At 31.6% G+C, this 18,000-nt stretch overlaps 2 protein-coding genes and 1 long non-coding RNA gene across 3 annotated transcripts; 2 read left to right on the forward strand and 1 right to left on the reverse strand.

The window, feature by feature from the left end:
• Positions 10,141-10,786, reverse strand: LOC110262657. Its single transcript, XR_002347547.1, has 2 exons — positions 10,630-10,786; positions 10,141-10,509 (listed from the first exon to the last, which is right to left on the reverse strand). It is a non-coding gene; the product is annotated as an uncharacterized LOC110262657 (long non-coding RNA).
• LOC107642185 lies at positions 10,509-11,705 on the forward strand. The gene is made up of 2 exons (XM_016345489.2): positions 10,509-10,844; positions 11,319-11,705. Exons 1-2 carry the CDS (start codon positions 10,622-10,624, stop codon positions 11,483-11,485), a joined length of 390 nt encoding a protein of 129 aa, XP_016200975.1. The 5' UTR covers positions 10,509-10,621; the 3' UTR covers positions 11,486-11,705.
• LOC107641442 (F-box/kelch-repeat protein At3g23880-like) lies at positions 16,789-17,922 on the forward strand. Its single transcript, XM_016344935.1, has one exon. It carries the CDS (start codon positions 16,789-16,791, stop codon positions 17,920-17,922), a length of 1,134 nt encoding a protein of 377 aa, XP_016200421.1.

Consider the following 18,000-nt stretch of genomic DNA (forward strand, 5'->3'; position numbering starts at 1 on the left):
CTAAACCCCTTTGTATGTGTAACATTTTCCATAAATCATGATCATTAGCACCTAATTAGCATTGCATTGCTTCATTCTTGGGTGGTACAAGAGAGATAGAACCGAGAGAGAAAAGAAAGAAACCGTGAACTTTTCAAAAACTTTCACTTTCGATTTCTTGAGATTCGTAATTTCAATCAAAAATTTAATTCAGTAAGAGTGTTTGATGAGCGGATATTTTATACGCTTTTTGGCATCACTTTCATATAGTTTTTAGTAGTTTTTATTTAGCTTTTACTAAATTTTTATTGGTTTTAGTGTTAAAATCACAGTTTTTTATTCTACTATGAGTTTTTGTGTTTTTGGACAATTTTAAGTATTTTCTGGCTAAAATTGAGGAGTTGGAGCAGAAATCTGATTTAGAGACAGAGAAAGCACTGCAGATGTTGTCTAGATCTGATCTGCCTGCATTCGAAAGAGCTTTTCTGGAGTTATAGAATTTCAAATGGAGCGTTCTCAACGGCTCTGAAAAGCTCACTTCCAGAGCTTTCCAACAATATATAATAGTCTATACTTTGCTTCGAATTAGAAGGCCCAAAACTGACGTCCAATGCCAGCTTCTTGCCCCCATCCAGGCGTCCAGCGCCCAAAGAGCAGAGCCTAGTGTCCAAAGGCCTAGAGAGGACCTCCTAGCCAGCGTTTCACGCCCTAGGAGCCTCATAGCATGTGGATCTCCCTAAATCTCAGCCCAAACACTCACCAAGTGGGTCCCAGAAGTGAATTTTAGCACTAAATAGACTGTTTTACCCTTACTAGTTATCTGTTTCGTATTTAAGGGTTAATGTTTATGTAATTCAGGAGTTCTTCGAACCTTTTACTCCTTTCGTTGAGGGAGGTCTGCTGTATTTTCGTTTTTCTATTGTATTTTTACTTCAGTATGAGTCTCTAAACCTCCTAAGTTGAGGGGAGGAGCCCTGCTGAGTCCTATAAATTAATAAAAGTACTACTATTTCTCTTCGATCCGTGCGTGATTAATTCTAAGATGATCTAACCAATTAGCTCTGTTCATCACATTTAGACAAACGTGCCTGACACGCGTCTACTTGGATGCATAACGCGTCTTTCACCGGACAGTGACGAACAACAACTTGAATATACATCTCTCAGACGGCTAATCCGTGACTTCGTTGGGGACTTCTCGAGACATCAGTTTAGCCGATTTCCGGGGAGATTAGGGTCTCTGTGGTAGAGGCTAGAACCCAAATGCAGCATTCTCTGATTCGGAAGATCCAACCTTATCTGTGGCGTTTTGAGTAGGATCATAAAGGAGAATGGACTGTACGTGCTTCACCCTCAAGTAGAGATGGATCCACAGTAAACCTGGGGTTCAGATCTGGAGGAGTATTGGCAGCTGCTCAAACCAGTGTCAATCATATACAACCTGTCATTGAAGAAATCACTCACAAGTAAGGAGAGCAGTAGTACCAGAGATAATTCAAAAAGGCAAAGCAATTCCAATCCTCAACTCTATCTTTAAAGTATCAGCACCCTGTTATAAAAATCCAACAACCTTATGATCTACCTGATTAAGACCTGTAAGATAACCATAGCTTGCTTCAAGCCAACAATCCTCGTGGGATCGACCCTGACTCGCTCAGGTATTACTTGGATGACCCAATGCACTTGTTGGTACAATAGTACGAAGGTGTGGGGAATCGTGCTACCAAGTTTTTGGCGCTGTTGTCGGGGATTGTTGAGTTTGGACAAACTGGCGGATTGTCTTGCTCTAGTACTTTATTTTATTTTATTTTATTTGAGTCTTTTATGTTGTTTTCTTCTACTCAATTTTCGAAAATTTCAAAAGTTTTTTTAAAAATATTTTTCTTATCTTTGTTTAATTTGTGTTCTTAATTTGAGTCTTTTGTATTTGTTCTTCTTGAGTTACACGTTTTTCTTGAATCCTATTTTCTAAAAATTTTCAAAAATAGTTTCTTTGTTTAATTCATGTTCTTGGTTTTTGAATCCTGCCTGTTCATGCTCTTCAATTACAAAAATTTTGAAATTTTTTAAAAAAATATTTTCCATATAGTTTATTTTTGGCATCCTCTGAATTGTCTTTAAGTCCTTCTTTCAAAAACTTTTCAAAAATAATTTTTCTTTGTTTAATTCTCGTTTCAATTTTTTGTTTAGTGTTTTCTTGTTTATTTTCTTGTGTTTTTTGACAATTGTGTCTTGGTTTTCTAAAAATTTTAAGTTTGGTGTTCTTTTTCATGTTCTTGATTTCTTTGAGTCTTTAATTTTTGTTCTTTATGTTCTTTTTAGTATTCAAAGTGTTCTTGAGTCTTGCATATGTTTTGATCTTAGAATTTTTAAGTTTGGTGTCTCTTTGTGTTTCCCTCCAAATTTTCAAAAATAAAGGGGCGCTAGATCTAAAAAATTTAAATCTTGTGTCTTTTTTATATTTTTCACTTTCATCATAAAATTCAAAAAATAAAAAATATCTTTTCTAACTAATTTTTAACATAATTTTCGAATTATTTTTTATAAAATTCAACTTTTGATTTTAAAATTTTATCTTATCATATTTTAGTTGTCAAGTTTTCAAAAATCAAAATTTTTCAAAAATAAAAATCATATCTTTTTCAAAAAAATCTTATCTTTTTCAAATCTTATCATATTATTTTTTTCTAATCTTAAATTTTAATTTCAAATATTTTCTTATCTTATCTTCTATTTTATTTTTAAATTAAAAATCTTTTCTTAATTAATATCTTATCTTCTCTCTCATCTTTTGCAAAACCACCTAACTAACTCCCTTCTCTCTCTAAATTTTCGAAAATTAATTCTCCTTCTCTCTCTTCTATTTTCGAAAATTTAACATTTAAATTTTAAATTCTTTTTAAATTAATTAACTAATTTTCGAAAATAATTAAATAAATAAAATAAAAATAAAAATATTTTAATTCTTATTTACTTATTCTATTTATACTTCTTCTCTTCTTATCTCTATTCATTCAACTCTACTTTCTTCAACTCTTTGCCTACAATTCTTTATCCTCTTTCCTTTCTTCTTCACATCTCACTTGGAGCTTCTTGCCAATTGGCACAAAAAGCTTTCTTGTGATTTCCTTTCCTTCTATCTTCTCTTATTTACTCTTATCTACTATATTCAAGGTATTTTTCTTTTACTTCTTTTATTTCTTTCCTTTTTCTTCTTTCTTCTACTTCTAACTTTAAGAAGGAGCTTCTTGCCTATTGGCGTGGTCTCTTCTTCTTTCTTTTTTCTTTCTTCTTGTTTATGACCAGGAACAGGGATAAAGAACTCCTCTTGACTCTTGATCCTGAACCTGAGAAGACTCTAAGGAGGCGTTTACAACAAGCTAAAGCACAACACTCCAGAAGAGATCTTTCAAAAAGTTTTGAACAAGAACACAGAGACATGGCCGAACCACAAGAGGAGCTCAGAAAGGTCCTTGGTGACTTCACCATGCCTACCTGTGACTTTTATGGCAAAAGCATTGCTGTACCTGCCATTGGAGCTAACAATTTTGAGCTTAAGCCTCAATTAGTCTCTCTTCTACAGCAAAACTGCAAATTCCATCGACTTCTAATGGAAGATCCATATCAGTTCTTAGCTGAGTTCTTACAGATTTGTGATACTGTAAAGACTAATGGAGTAAATCCAGAGATTTACAAGCTGATGCTCTTTTCCTTTGCAGTAAGAGACAGAGCTAAAAACTGGTTGGATGCCCAGCCTAAAGAGAGTCTTGACTCTTGGAAAAAGCTAGTTAATGCTTTTCTTGATGAATTCTTTCCTCCTTAAAGCATGAGCAAGATTAGAGTGAAAGTTCAACCCTTTAGACAAAGAGTAGGTGAATCCCTCTATGAAGTTCGAAAAAGATACAAGCAGCTGATCAGGAGATGTCCTCCAGACATGCTCTCAGAGTGGTCCATCATAGGCGTGTTCTATGATGGTTTGTCTGAGATGTCCAAAATTTCATTGGACAGCCCTGCAGGTGGATCTTTCCACTTGAAGAAAACGCTGCAAAAGCAGGAGAGCTCATTGAGATGATTGCAAATAACCAATTCATGTATACCTCTGAGAGGAATCCTGTAAATCATGGAACCCCTCAGAAGAAAGGAGTTCATGAAGTTGAGACTCTGAATGCCATCTTGGCTCAGAATAAGATCTTGACCCAACAGGTCAATATGATCTCACAACATCTCATTGGGATGCAAACTGCAGTTGGTAGTAATCAGGAAGCTTCTCTTGAAGAAGAAGCTTATGATCCTGATCAACCCACCATGGAGGAGGTGAATTACATGGGAGAAGCCTATGGAAACACTTACAACCCTTCATAGAGGAATCATCCTAACCTTTCATGGAAGGATCAACAAAAACCTCAGCATGGTTTCAATTAAGGTGGCAGGAACCAAAATAGGTTCACCAACAGACCACTATTCCCATCTTCTCAAGGAAATATGGAGACCTTTAAGCAAAGCCTTTTTGACTTAGCCATTACGGTTTTCAGCCTCACTAAGACCACTCATAGTTTCATTAATGAAACAAGGTCCTCCATTAGAAACTTGGAGGTACAAGTTGGTCAACTGAGCAAGAGGATCCATGAGATCCCTCCTCACACTCTCCCTAGTAATACTGAGGTTAATCTTAGAAAAGAGTGCAAAGCCATAACTATAGAGGTTGAGGCCGAATGGGAGGAGAATGGGAAGGCATTGAACGCCAGTGAAGAAGCCTTCACTGGGCGTTCAACGCCCACCAAAGACGATCTTGTTGAGCTTGAAGTGCCTCCATGATTTCTTTATTTGGCGAATTCTTTTCTTTATTTGATTGAGATATATCTTTTGGTGTGGTGTTCGCGTTCTTATGCGGTGTCCTGTTCTCCAGATCAGAATCGTGGTCGTTGTCAAGGTTGTCCGCCATGATGATGGGATGACTTCCAGGTTCCCCGGCAACGGCGCCAATATTCTGAGGGTTACCTGAAATTGTAGGTCGATCTCGGACGAGATCTGTGGTGGTGGTCGGAGCTGATGTGTCCGACTTGTTGGACTTGATGGTGCTGCTGATCCTTTGTCACCGGAGGGGGTGGTACCTGCAAGAGACTCCAATGCTTAAGTTAGCACGGGCTTTAGGCAGGTTTTTAGTAGAATCAGAGTATGAGTTATACCTGGGTGCTCCAGTGTATTTATAATAGTATGGAGTGACCTTTCTAGAGATAAGATAGTTATCTTTATCTTATCTTTGAGTGAAGTCATCTTATCTTTTTTTAGGGGAACCGCCTTTAGATTGGGCTGTGTTCCTTTGTTTGGGTCTGCTTTGGGCTTCTGTGGTGATTTGGCCGAACTCTTCGATAAGAGGTCGGGGACTCCGTACCTGAAGAGGTCGGTCGACTTGTCTCTTAATCAGCCCGGATCGTACAGCTCGACCCAGGGCATGAACACCAACCTTGATTAGTAAATTTAGTATGACTAATTTACTACTAGTATTGAACCTATGGGGTCACACACTAACGAGTGTTCTAATCTTATTTTGATTTGATCAAATAAATAATTATATTAATTCAAAATAGAATATTATTATATTTTTTGCTAGTACCAAGAATATAATAATAACATGATAATTGAGAATATTAAATGAGAGAATAATTAGTTATTCTATTTCTAAATTTGAATTCTAAATTAGGATGAGATCCTAACTAATTCTGTTTCAAATTGAGTTATGATATGATTCATAAATTTGAAAGATTCAAGTTTAAAATAGTAAGATACGATTCAAATTTGAATTGAGATTCAAATTTAAAATCATTAACAAATTTCATACTATATATATATGTGAATGCCAAGAGTAGAGGAGATACAGAGGAGAATAAAACACAAGGGTTTTATTCCTTTACCTCTACACATATAAACGTATGTGAGCCTGATTCTTGGAGAAGAATTTTATGATGTGCAAAGAGTTGCAAGAGGTTTCTCAATTTAGATCAGATGTCCATTGGTCAAAGAGTTAACAGCAAAGGTTGGTCTCGGTGTGGATACGCATAGCACCTTCGTACCATCGAAGGAGAAAGTGATTTTTACTAGCGTACACAAGTATTTAGATATGATCTATATATTGTTTATTTGAATAAAATTTAAGCACAAAATAGATCTTTAGGATTACCTTCTTTTCTTTCGCTACGTGTGTTATGAACACACAGTAATCCTTCAGATGTTTCTTCTCTGCTCACGAACCTCTTTTGTGTTTCAGCTTTGGAACCCAAGAGTATCGCTAAGGACAAAAGTGAATTATTATTTTATTTTCAAATTAAAATAGTATATTAACACATTGGATTAGTAAATGCCACGTGGGAGGCCAAACTAACAGTGCATCTTACAAATTAATGTTTGGTTAGAAATGTCAAACGAAATAAATTTTTCATGGTTATAAAGTATATTTAAATTAGTCATGGCCAGTATTGTCAGCGCTTCCATCTTTTATGGTTAGAAAGGATTATTTACTCTTATGTTTATATGCATTAGATAATTAGATTAGTGTAGTACTCTTTGAGTTGCATGTTCCCAAGAAAAAATAAGATATAGATACATTTCAAAAGTGATTTTTTTTTTATTCAGTAAATTATCCTATTTTTTCTTTGTCAAATACTCAAATACAACAACATTGTAGCTAATATTCATTTCTCTCTTTTAATATAATCCAATTTTGCTTTTTCCAAATGTTAGCAGGTAGAGAACTAAATACAAAGGACTCTAGCATGGATGAATTGGAGATTGAATTACTAAATAACACAAATGCAACAACAAAAGGCACATGATCATTGAATCAGATGATGAAGACATTGATTTCAATTTCAAATATGTGAAACATGTTCTTGAGTATCTAGACATGGGAAATGAGGAGAACATTGTTCAACCGTTGCAACTAATTAAGCCATCCTTGCTCATGGATTTTGATACATCTTGGTTCCATGAAATCGAATCCAATGGAGAAGATGATATCAGATCCAATCATCATCATTACACCTTCTTTCTAAGAGAGTAAAAGAGGTGTTGCTCCAAATACATGAGATGTCATCAACTTACTTTCGTCAAGATATATTTTTGTTTCTGGTGTCAAAGATTTCAGAAGTATCTTCTTTTTTCCTCCAAAAAAGGGGGAGGGGGAATTAAAAAAGAAACAATGAATTTGGTAGTTTTAGAACCAATGTGAAAATGGATTAAAATGAAAATTATGGGATGTATCTTGGCATTTATACGTATATTTATTTTCTCCAATCTTGGTTCATTTAATTATGACATGATACCTAAAAGATGAGAACTCTCTATCAATCTACACATTTATTCTTATGCTTTTTAATATCACAAATGATTTTGTAGGGTCAACGAACAAAATAGTGAAGTTTTGGGATTTAAAATCCTTTAAACTGATTGGATATACTAGACAAGAGGTATTTAATTTTGTTAAATATTTTTGCTTTTTAGGAATAGGTCACTACAAACCAATATATATGCCATTAAAATGCATATCTAGCACTTCTCAATTGAAATTTGTGGCAACATCTCTATCAGTTTTATAGTTATACGATTACAAACTTTATGGAAACTGTTATATAAGTTGTGTAGTGAATCACCAATCTTGATCCTTATAAACAATTTTCCAAAACATATTACTAGTTGTGAATGTTTAGCCCTTTTTCCATTCTATGGTTTCCAAGTTTAAATATGTTAGTATATCATCATAGAAAATATGGGAGCAAGTAGCCAAGTAGTACTAAAATTTGTGAAAAGATGATAGTTTGCTTCAGTTTCTTTTTGGTAATTGAAAGTTTTCTAAATTGCTTTGCTGCTTTGGGATAGATGCAATATGCAAAAAATTGGTAGAGAGATGTTTGCATATTAGTCTCTTTTGTACTCCCTTGAGATTCATAAATTTAAAAATAGAATCTAAAAATTTTATTTTTTGCGAATAATATTTTTTTCCTATCATCACCTTTTAGGATAATTTCTATATAGTAACACTTGGCCCCTCCCTTTCAATTATCTCAATTTGTTGCTCGTCATTGCTATTTTGTTTTTGGTCATTGCTATTTTCTGGTCTGTTTCTACTACTGATATTGTTGGTTCTTCTGTTCCCATGGTCATTGTTCTTTGTTTTGAGTGATTGAATGTGCAGATGCTGAAACTTTAGCTCTCAGGTTGCTGCCCCACAAGTTAATACATCTAACATATTTAAACCAAAATGTGATAATTGGATCTAATAATTTCTAGGTGTGCTAACTAGTTGTTATTCAAATTGAATATGTCACCAAGATCAAATTATGTCGCCTCCTACATTCACTAATATCCAGTTAAGGCCTCCTCCATCGTCTACAAACCCATCTCTCCCTACTGTGGCCCCAGAGACAATGCAAGGTACTAGTGTTGGCACAACAAGAAAATTCATGCAGTTCATGCCTAATCCGAGCATGGGAGGAACATCAACTGTACTGGAGTAAGAGGGCCAATTCCTGGTTTTAAAGCCCCAACACCTAACTCAATCAACGTATTCTCCAGTGGTAGTAGCAATTCTACCCTAACTTGATGATGCTTGTGATTTCTAGTATTGTACTTTGCTTCTATGTTTTTTTTTTTTTGGTGATTTATAGATGTAACTGAACACTCCTATCTTTTTTGCTACTTAAACCAGTGGCGGAGCCACATTGGAACAAAGGGGGACAATGGTCCTCCCTAATTTTAAATGTTTACATGTAAACTATACGTTAATTTTAGTTTAGCTCTCCTTAAAATTTTATTTTAGTTTTATTTTATTTCGTAAATATTTTTAGTCTCTCTAATATTTTATCTAACTCTGCATCTGACTTAAACAATCGTCATTAGACCTTGAAAAAGACTTTTGATGTTTGTTACTTTTAATTTTAGTGTTGGTTTCGATTATGTAATTTTCTTGGATTATGACACAGCATAGTTGTGCTACTAGATAATGTGAATAATGGATTTAGTATTGTTAAAATAGTCTTCTTAGATGTTGGCTACATATTATTGCAAGTGCTATTTTTGATATCTAATTGACTGATTCATCCTTTCTGTCTATATATGTCATTTTTTTAAGAGTAATTCTCCACATACAAGTAATTTTCCATACAAGTCATTTGTATTTACGTCGTTTTACGTTTTTTTTGTGCATCTTTTTCTTCTTCTTCTTTCTCCGTGCTTCCTCTTTCTCTTCCTCTTCCTCTTCCTCTTCCTCTTCTTTCTCTTTGTCTCTTTTTCTTCTCTTCCTCCCTCTTTTTTTTATTGAAATTTCTTCTCCTCTTTTCGTTTTCTCTTTATCCTTCATCAAATCACCAGAAAAAATGAAGAAACATTATTCAAGGTACGTTTCTTGCCTTCTCTTTCTCCTTCTTCTTCTTTTTGCTACACGTTCTTCTTCCTCTTCCTCTTCTTCTTCTTCATTTACGTGCTTTTCTTTTTGTTTTCTTTCTTCGTTATTCTCGGTTTCCATTGTTTTTTGACATCAAGCTCTGTGAAATCGTTTTTGAAGAAGAAGCAGCAACAGAAGATGAGGAGGAAAAAGAGAAAGAGTTCTGAATTATGCATAAGGTGTACTTCAACAAATTTTGGGTGTATTTCTTAAATTTTTTGGCGTATTTTTGTAATCCTTTGGGTGTATTTCTATAATTCTTTGGGTGTATTGATTTCAAGAAGAAATATACTGTCTCTCCCTATATTGGTGTATTTCTTAAATCCTTTGGGTATATTTCTTAAATCCTTTGGGTATATTTCTATAATCCTTTAGATGTATTTCTATAATCGTTTGGGTGTATTTTTCTAATCGTTCGGGTGTATTTCTGAAGTTTCATCATCTTCAAAACAATTTCAAAGCTTGATTTCAGAAACTATGAAAATAAAAAAAACAAAAGGAGATCGAAGGCAAAGAGAGATCAATTTTCCATACAAATCATACAAGTCATTTATATTCACGCGTGTTAGACCCAACTTCTTCTTCTTCTTCTTTTGCTTCTTCTTTGTAACGCGTGTGTTAGGCCCAACTTGTAAACAAAAATAACTTGTATGTGTAGCACTCCTCTTTTTTTAATTAAAAATGGTTATATGTATCATATTTTAAAAAAAAACTGGTCACATATGTCTAATTTTAAAACAAACGTGACTATAATTGTCAAAGTTTTCATTCTCATTTCATACAAATATCAATAACTACACGACTCAAAGAGAAGACAGATTCAACCCTAAACCATTATCATCTTCTAACAGAGCTCTTACTTCACCCTAAACACTAACAAAATGTTCATGATGAAACACACTAACAAACCCAGAGAAAGCATAACAAGCCACACTTTCATATATTGAATTTCTGCTTTAAGCTTCCCCATCTTCGTCACAATCTTCTTCTTTGCCTCATTATTATCGCTTCCTCTGAATTCTCTCAGTTGAGTAGTAGCTTCAACCTCATCTTTTTTTGCCCCCATTAGTGTTCTGGACAAACCCACCAACCACCTTCAATATCATCAACCCAGACAAAATATTGACAGTCCTTTGTGTACAAATACATAAATTTCTTCAATGTAACTCACAGAAACTCAAAAGCCATTAAAAAAATTCAGACTTAATGCATACCGCCCGTAGAGGACAACAGATGAACCATCTCCCAGGATTGTTCATAGTGCCAGATTCCAACAACATCACATTGAGTCCACAATTACATTTGCCATCAACTTTCATCACATCCTTCCTTCTGAAATTGGAAGCTCCAGAATCACTACTATTCCCCATCGAACTAACATGGTTCAATCGTTGCCTTGCCATACCTTGTATTCTCTTTTCTACTCCAGGTTAGGTGTCTAATTTGTTAAATAGGGTTTTTCAATCTGGTTGCTGTGATTTAGGATATAACAACAACACATTTGGGGATTTAGGATTTATTTTATTTTTAATTTCTTAAAATTGTTTAATCTATTTATTTAATAGAATTGTCATGTCAGAGTGCCATCTTGGACACTAACGAGACAACTAGGATCGATCACTAACGCCATTATCCATCAATGGACATTTGGTTAGATTCGACTAACGGAAGTTATCTTTTGTGAATACTAAGTTGCTTTTAAATCTTTTATAATCAGTTTTATCACCGTCTCAATCTTTTGTGGCCAAATTTAATACTCTAGTCAAATATTTTCTTTTGTTTTTTTAAGTGTATGTAATGTATAATATTCTCCAAGTTAATAATTACTAAACATAATTTACCATTTTACCTTAATTAAATTAGGGAAAACATATTGTAATGATTGGATGAAAATGTATTCCAGAGATTGAACCAGGTGATGAATTTTACAGCATAGAGAGCATTACAGATGACATAAAAGAGGAAATAGGTTTTACTCCAGGGATTAACTGCAACATGGATTCTGAACATAATAGCTGGCTCTACCAAGTTGACATATGCATCAATGCTTCTGGTTCAGATCTCATTTAGTGTCCTCTACTACTTCCAAAAAGCAAATTTGGTTCACAAATTCAATTATCAAACTTTAAAAAAATTTAGTTATTGAGCAACTAGATAGCACGTGCTTTAATTTAATTTGTTTGTTGTATTTGTAACTTAAAAATCTTTACATTATTTTCAGCTTTCTTCTTTCCTTTGCATGAACTATTTCTAGAAATAAAAGTATAATAAGGGTTTCCCTTATCTTCCAGTGAAAATTCTAGATGAGTGCTTAGGTTGCTATTACATGTTCAACAAGGACTTTAATGCTAATTTCCTTTATTTTAGTTTTAAATATTGAATAGTAAGAAAATTTGGGTAGTGCATGCTCATAAATTATATTATGGTAGTTAACTATTTAATTTTATTCATATATCATCAATTTAATCAGTTATACATGACAAAAAGTTATACCATGCAATATATTTATTATGAATTTCTTTTCATGCTCGTAAAAAACAGAGATGTAAATGAGTTATAACTCAAATGGCATAGTCTCCCCATACTCAATTAAGAGGTCACGGGCTCGAGTCTCTTATCTTTGGTTAAAAAAAAAACAGAAATCCATACACTAGTATTTAAAAAAAAAAGATAATTTCTAATCAATTAATACGTAATTTATCCTCTATGACATGTTAATTTTTTATTTAGTCACTAACTACACTATTAATTTGGATTTTTCAAATTTAACCAAAGTTAATATTTAGGATCACTTTATAATTAAGTTATTCTTTAAACGTATACCCTTATTGTATAATTAAGTTTATTCTTTAAAATTTTTTGTTCGCCTCCTTTTTTTGTCAATGTTAGAAGTGAGACTCGAATAATTCGAGAACTCTAGGTGAGGAGGGGAGATTATGCCATTAGACTATAGTTCAAATGATATAGTCTTCTCTCTTTTTCGCCTCCCTTATCCGTCCATTTTCTGCATCTTTGATTCAATGCTTCTCTGCATATTTAAAAATTGGATAATGATATATCTTTCTACATCTACTTTTTCTTAATTATTTTATCATTAAATTATTGTTAAAGTTGCAAGTGTGAGGAGTATAAGGAATTAGTCCTACGTCGAAAAAAATATAAATAAGTGAAGAGTATATAAGATGAGAAACCTATTAACTTGATGCTTAAAGATTTAAGTTGGATGTGACATTTTCTCATCTTGTATTCTCTCATTTTGATTCCTCTATGATAACGCAACACTCAGTGCAAAATGATAAAAATTTACTTTTATATTTATTTATTATTCAAAATGATGAAATTATTAATGAATGCTAAATAAAACAAGTTTGAACTAATTTTTTTATTATCTTTCTAATATTACTATTTTTTCGAATCATATTATTTTGATTTAACCTCCAAAATTCTTTTTTATTTTGTTTACTAAACAACACAGCACAAATGATGATAAATTGAGATCTCTTTTAAAATTCATTTACTTTACTATTTTGCACAGGCAAAATATTAATGACATGGAATTATTTTCAACTCTAATTTTTTATTATCTTCCTTATATTACTGTTTTTTCAATTATATCATTTTGATTTAACTTCCAAAATTCTTTTTTATTTTATTTGCCCAACAACATAGCACAAACAATAATAACTTGAGATCTATTTTAATATTCATTTACTTTACTATTTTGTACAGGCAAAATAATAATGATAAGTAATTATTTTTAACTTAGGTTGTTTATTATTTTTAAATTAGTAGAATCTAGTATTGTTTAATGAGTAATAATTATACATTTATGTTTGTAATTGCAAATACAATTTAAGTGCTCACAATTTAGATGGCTTTCCTTTTATTCTATTTAGGTTTGTGATATATATTCCCAATCAATCAATTTGATTGGTTTGATATTTAGTCCTATATATTGGAAATTTTGATTAGGAGAGAAACAAATAGAACGACAAAAATGTAATACCATTGAAATTTTTCTAAATTTGTATGTAGGAATCTAATTTATTTTTTATTATATTTTACGAGGCACATCACAAGCGCAAGACCCTATCCTCTATTGTTCCATCTTTATCTTTAGTGCAAATGGCAACCTATAGCAATCAGATTCTTAAGGATTTTGTATTGAAAATTCTAGCAAAATTACATGTTAAGTTTGAAGCGATTTAGTTACGTACATAAGTTTTGGCTAAATTTACTTGAGAATTCTAATTTCAAGAACATATACTACGAGAATTTAAAATCTAAAACTGCTTATTCATCGTTTCTCCTTCTATGGAGATATTTTCGTGATGGAAACGTCTATGAAAATGATGTGCATTTGCTTTCTGGAGAAAGGTATGAAAACATGGTTACGTTAGTTTTGCCAAGTCTGTTTGAAGAAATTGGTTTTTATAGAGTTATAGACTGTGTTAATGGTATCATATGTCACTATGAAGAAGATGGTCTTAATGTAAAAATAAGACTTTGAAATCCAAAACTGACGAGTGTAAAATTATTCCGCTAGGTATTACTGATGATGAGCCCGGCTGCTTTGATCGGCGTGTAAGTGTTCATGGATTTGGTTATGATAATGTGAATGATAATTATAAAGTTATTCAATGTGTATATTATATTTATGGTCCAATTTTTTTTACAAGAGCTTGTTCTAACAATTTGAAAAATTTATAGTCTACAAAATAATTGTTGGAAGAAACTTGATCTTGAAATGACTAAGAAGGAATATATACATGATGCTTCTGTAGCATACTTGAATGGAGTATGGTAACGAGTATGTCACTAATGGACTTGAAGAAGAACAAGTACTTGTGTCACTTAACCTCAGTACCAAAACATTTCGAACCACATCAATTGTTTGGCTGCAAGAAAATGATAATAGCCCTATCAGAACTTTGGCAGTGCTCAATGAGTCTGCTACTCTGATTTTCTCTTTTGCTAGGAATAATCGCATTGAAATATCCATTTTGGGTGAAGTTGGTGTGAAGAAATCTTGGATGAAACTTTTCATATTTGAACCCTTTTCATTACAACTTTGTCATCCAATGAGAATGGACAAATGTGATCTAATATTTTTTTATCAGAAACTACAACAGTGAATTGGCTTTCTTTGATGTCATCACGGGCAAAGTAATTCACAATATTAATATCAAAATAAGTATGTTTAGTACATGGATTTATAAGGAAAGCCTCCTCTCTTTCATCAAAGAAATTAATTGATTAGTAAATATACAAATTTAAATGTAAGATATACTTAAATCGGATATGAAAAAAATATGTAAACTTTTTAAGATGAAAACTAATTTTAATATTCATGTTAGTAGTTAAAATTGATTTGATAAGTCAACTTGTATTACATTTTAATATTCTAAAATGGTCAATTATGTTTCATATTTTAAAAAATATGACTCTTGGTGTTAGAAAATAATAAATTTTGGATATTTAAAAATATGCTATAAAAGAAGCTATAAATATGCTACTCTTATGATTCATTGGATTTCATAATATAAATGAAAATAAAAAAAGCTATAAAAGACGATTATACTATGCAATATATTTGTTTATTATGAATTTCTTTTCATGCTCGTATAAAACACAGATCTATACATTAGTATTTAAAAAAAATTAATTTTTAACCAATTAACATATAATTTATTCTCTATGACATGTCAATTTTTTTATTTAGTCACTAATTAACTACACTATTAATTTGGATTTTTAAATTTAACCAAAGTTGGTTGATATTTAGGAATACTTTATAATTAAGTTATTCTTTAAATGTATCCTCTTATTGTATAATTAAGTTTATTTTTAAAATTTTTTTTTTCTTTTTTTTTTCAAAGTTAGGAATGAGATTCAAATAACCTGAGATTTCTAAGTGAGGAGGAAAGATTATGCCGTTATTATAATTCAAATGGCATAGTCTTCTCTCTTCCTTGTCCGTCCACTTTCTACATGTTTGATTCAATGCTTTTCTACATCTTTAAAAATTGGATAATCATATATCTTTCTACATCTTATTTTTTTAATTATTTTATCATTAAATTATTGTTAGGGTTGCAAGTGTGAGGAGTATAAGGAATTAGTCTTAAAAAAATATGAATAAGTGAAAAGTATATAAGATAAGAGACGTATTAACTTGACGTTTAAAGTTTTGAGTTGAATATAACATTTTTTCATCTTGTATTCTCTCATTTTGATTCCTCTCTGAAATCTTTTGGTAGTAGCGCAAAATGATAAAAATTTACTTTTATATTTCTTTATTATTCAAAATGATAAAACTATTAATGAATGTTAAATAAAACAAGTTTGAACTGATTTTTTATGATCTTTCTAACATTACTATTTTTTCAAATCATATCATTTTGTGTTAACCTCCAAAATTCTTTTTTATTTTAGTTGCCAAACAACGTAGCACAAATAATGATAAATTGAGATCTCTTTTAAGATCCATTTACTTTAGGAAAAATTATTGTAAAGGACCGTTAGGAATATTTAATTATTAAAAAGGATCTTTAATATTAAAATTATTAAGAAGGACTAAATCTTTTGATAATATTTAAGAAGAAGAACCAAATCTTTCTATAAAGAGACAAATATATCTTTAATTATTTTTTATTTATTTTTTATAAATTTGGTTCTTCTTAATAATTTTAGTATTAAAGGTCATTTTTAATAATTAAATCTTCCTGACGGTCCTTTAGAATAATTTTTCCTTTACTTTACTATTTTGTACAGGCAAAATATTAATGACATGAAATTATTTTCAGCTCTAATTTTTTATTATTTTCCTAATATTATTGTTTTTTCGAATCACATAATTTTGATTTAACCTACAAAATTTTTTATTTTATTTGCCCAACAATATAGCACAAATAGCAATAACTTTAGATCTATTTTAAGATTCATTTACTTTCCTATTTTGTACAGACAAAATATTAATGATAAGTAATTATTTTTAACTTAGGTTGTTTATTTTTTAGAACTAGTAGAATCTAGTATTATTTAACAATAAACTAAGCTTAATGAGTAATAATTATACATGTATGTCTGTAATTGCAAATCAAGTGCTCACAATTTAGATCGGCTTTCCTTTTATTCTATTTAGGTTTGTGATATATATTCCCAATCAATCAATTTGATTGGTTTGATATTTAGTCCTATATATGGGAGATCTTGATTAAGAAAGAAACAAATAAAGCGACAAAAATGTAATACCATTAAAATTTTTCTAAACTTATATGTTGGAATCTAATTTATATTTCATTACATTTTACGAGGCACACCACAAACGCAAAACTCTATCCTCTGTTGTTCTATCTTCATCTTCAGTGCAAATGGCAACTCATAGCGATCAGATTCCTAAGGATCTTGTATTGGAAATTCTAGCAAAATTACCTGTTAAGTCTTTGAAGCGATTTAGTTGCGTGCATAAATCTTGGCTAAATTTACTTGAGAATTCTAATTTTAAGAGCATGTACTACGAGAATTTAAAATATAAAACTACTCACTCATCGTCTCTCCTTCTATGGAGATATTTTCATGACGAAAGAAGCGATGGAGACGTCTATGAATATGATGTGCATTTGCTTTCTGGAGAAAGGTACGAAAACATAGTTACGTTAGTTTTGCCAAGTTTGTTTGAAGACAATGGTTTTTATAAAGTTTTAGACTGTGTTAATGGTATCATATGTCACTATGAAGAAGAAGGTCTTGATGTAAAAATAGGACTTTGGAACCCCAAGACCGACCAGCGTAAAATTATTCCTCCGGGTATTACTGATGATGAGCCCGGCTTTGATCGGCAAATAAGTATTCATGGATTTGGTTATGATAATGTGAATGATGATTATAAAGTGATTCAATGTGTATATTATATTCATGGTCATACTTTTGTAGAAGAGCCTGTTCTAACAATTTGGCAAATTTATAGTCTAAAAAGTAATTGTTGGAAGAAACTTAATCTTGAAATGACTGAAAAAGGAGGTTTTGGTGAAGGTTATGTAACGTACTTAAATGGAGTATGCCACTGGCGGGGTGGAGATAAGAATGGAAAAGAGGTACTTGTGTCATTTAATCTCAGCACTGAAACGTTTCAAACCACATCAATTGTTTGGCTGCAAAAAAATGATGATATCCCTATCAGAAGTTTGGTAGTGCTCAACAAATCTGTTACTCTGATTTCCTCTTTTGCTAAGAATAATTGCATTGAAATATCTATTTTGGGTGAAATTGGTGTGAAAGAATCTTGGGTGAAACTTTTCACACTTGAACCCTTTTCATCAGAATTTAGTCCAATGAGAATGGGCCACAAATGTGATCTAATATTTATCGAAAACCACAACAGTGAATTGGCTTCCTTTGATGTTATTAGTGGCAAAGTAATTCACAATATTAGTATTAAAATAGATCTATTTGGTACATGGATTTATAAAAAAAACCTCCTCTCTTTCACTACAGGAATTAATTAATTTGTAAATATACAAATTCATATGTTATTCTTATATGTTATAATAATACAAATATATTAATAAGCATTTTTTAATTTT

This window comes from Arachis ipaensis, chromosome B05 (genome assembly GCF_000816755.2).
Source record: "Arachis ipaensis cultivar K30076 chromosome B05, Araip1.1, whole genome shotgun sequence".
NCBI lineage: Eukaryota > Viridiplantae > Streptophyta > Magnoliopsida > Fabales > Fabaceae > Arachis > Arachis ipaensis.

Coding starts and splice junctions, on each gene's coding strand:
- LOC107642185 (XM_016345489.2), top strand. CDS start 10,622: ATGCATACCGCCCGTAGAGGACAACAGATGAACCATCTCCCAGGATTG. Junction 10,845..11,318: donor TATTCTCTTTTCTACTCCAG/GTTAGGTGTCTA, acceptor AATGTATTCCAG/AGATTGAACCAGGTGATGAA.
- LOC107641442 (XM_016344935.1), top strand. CDS start 16,789: ATGGCAACTCATAGCGATCAGATTCCTAAGGATCTTGTATTGGAAATT.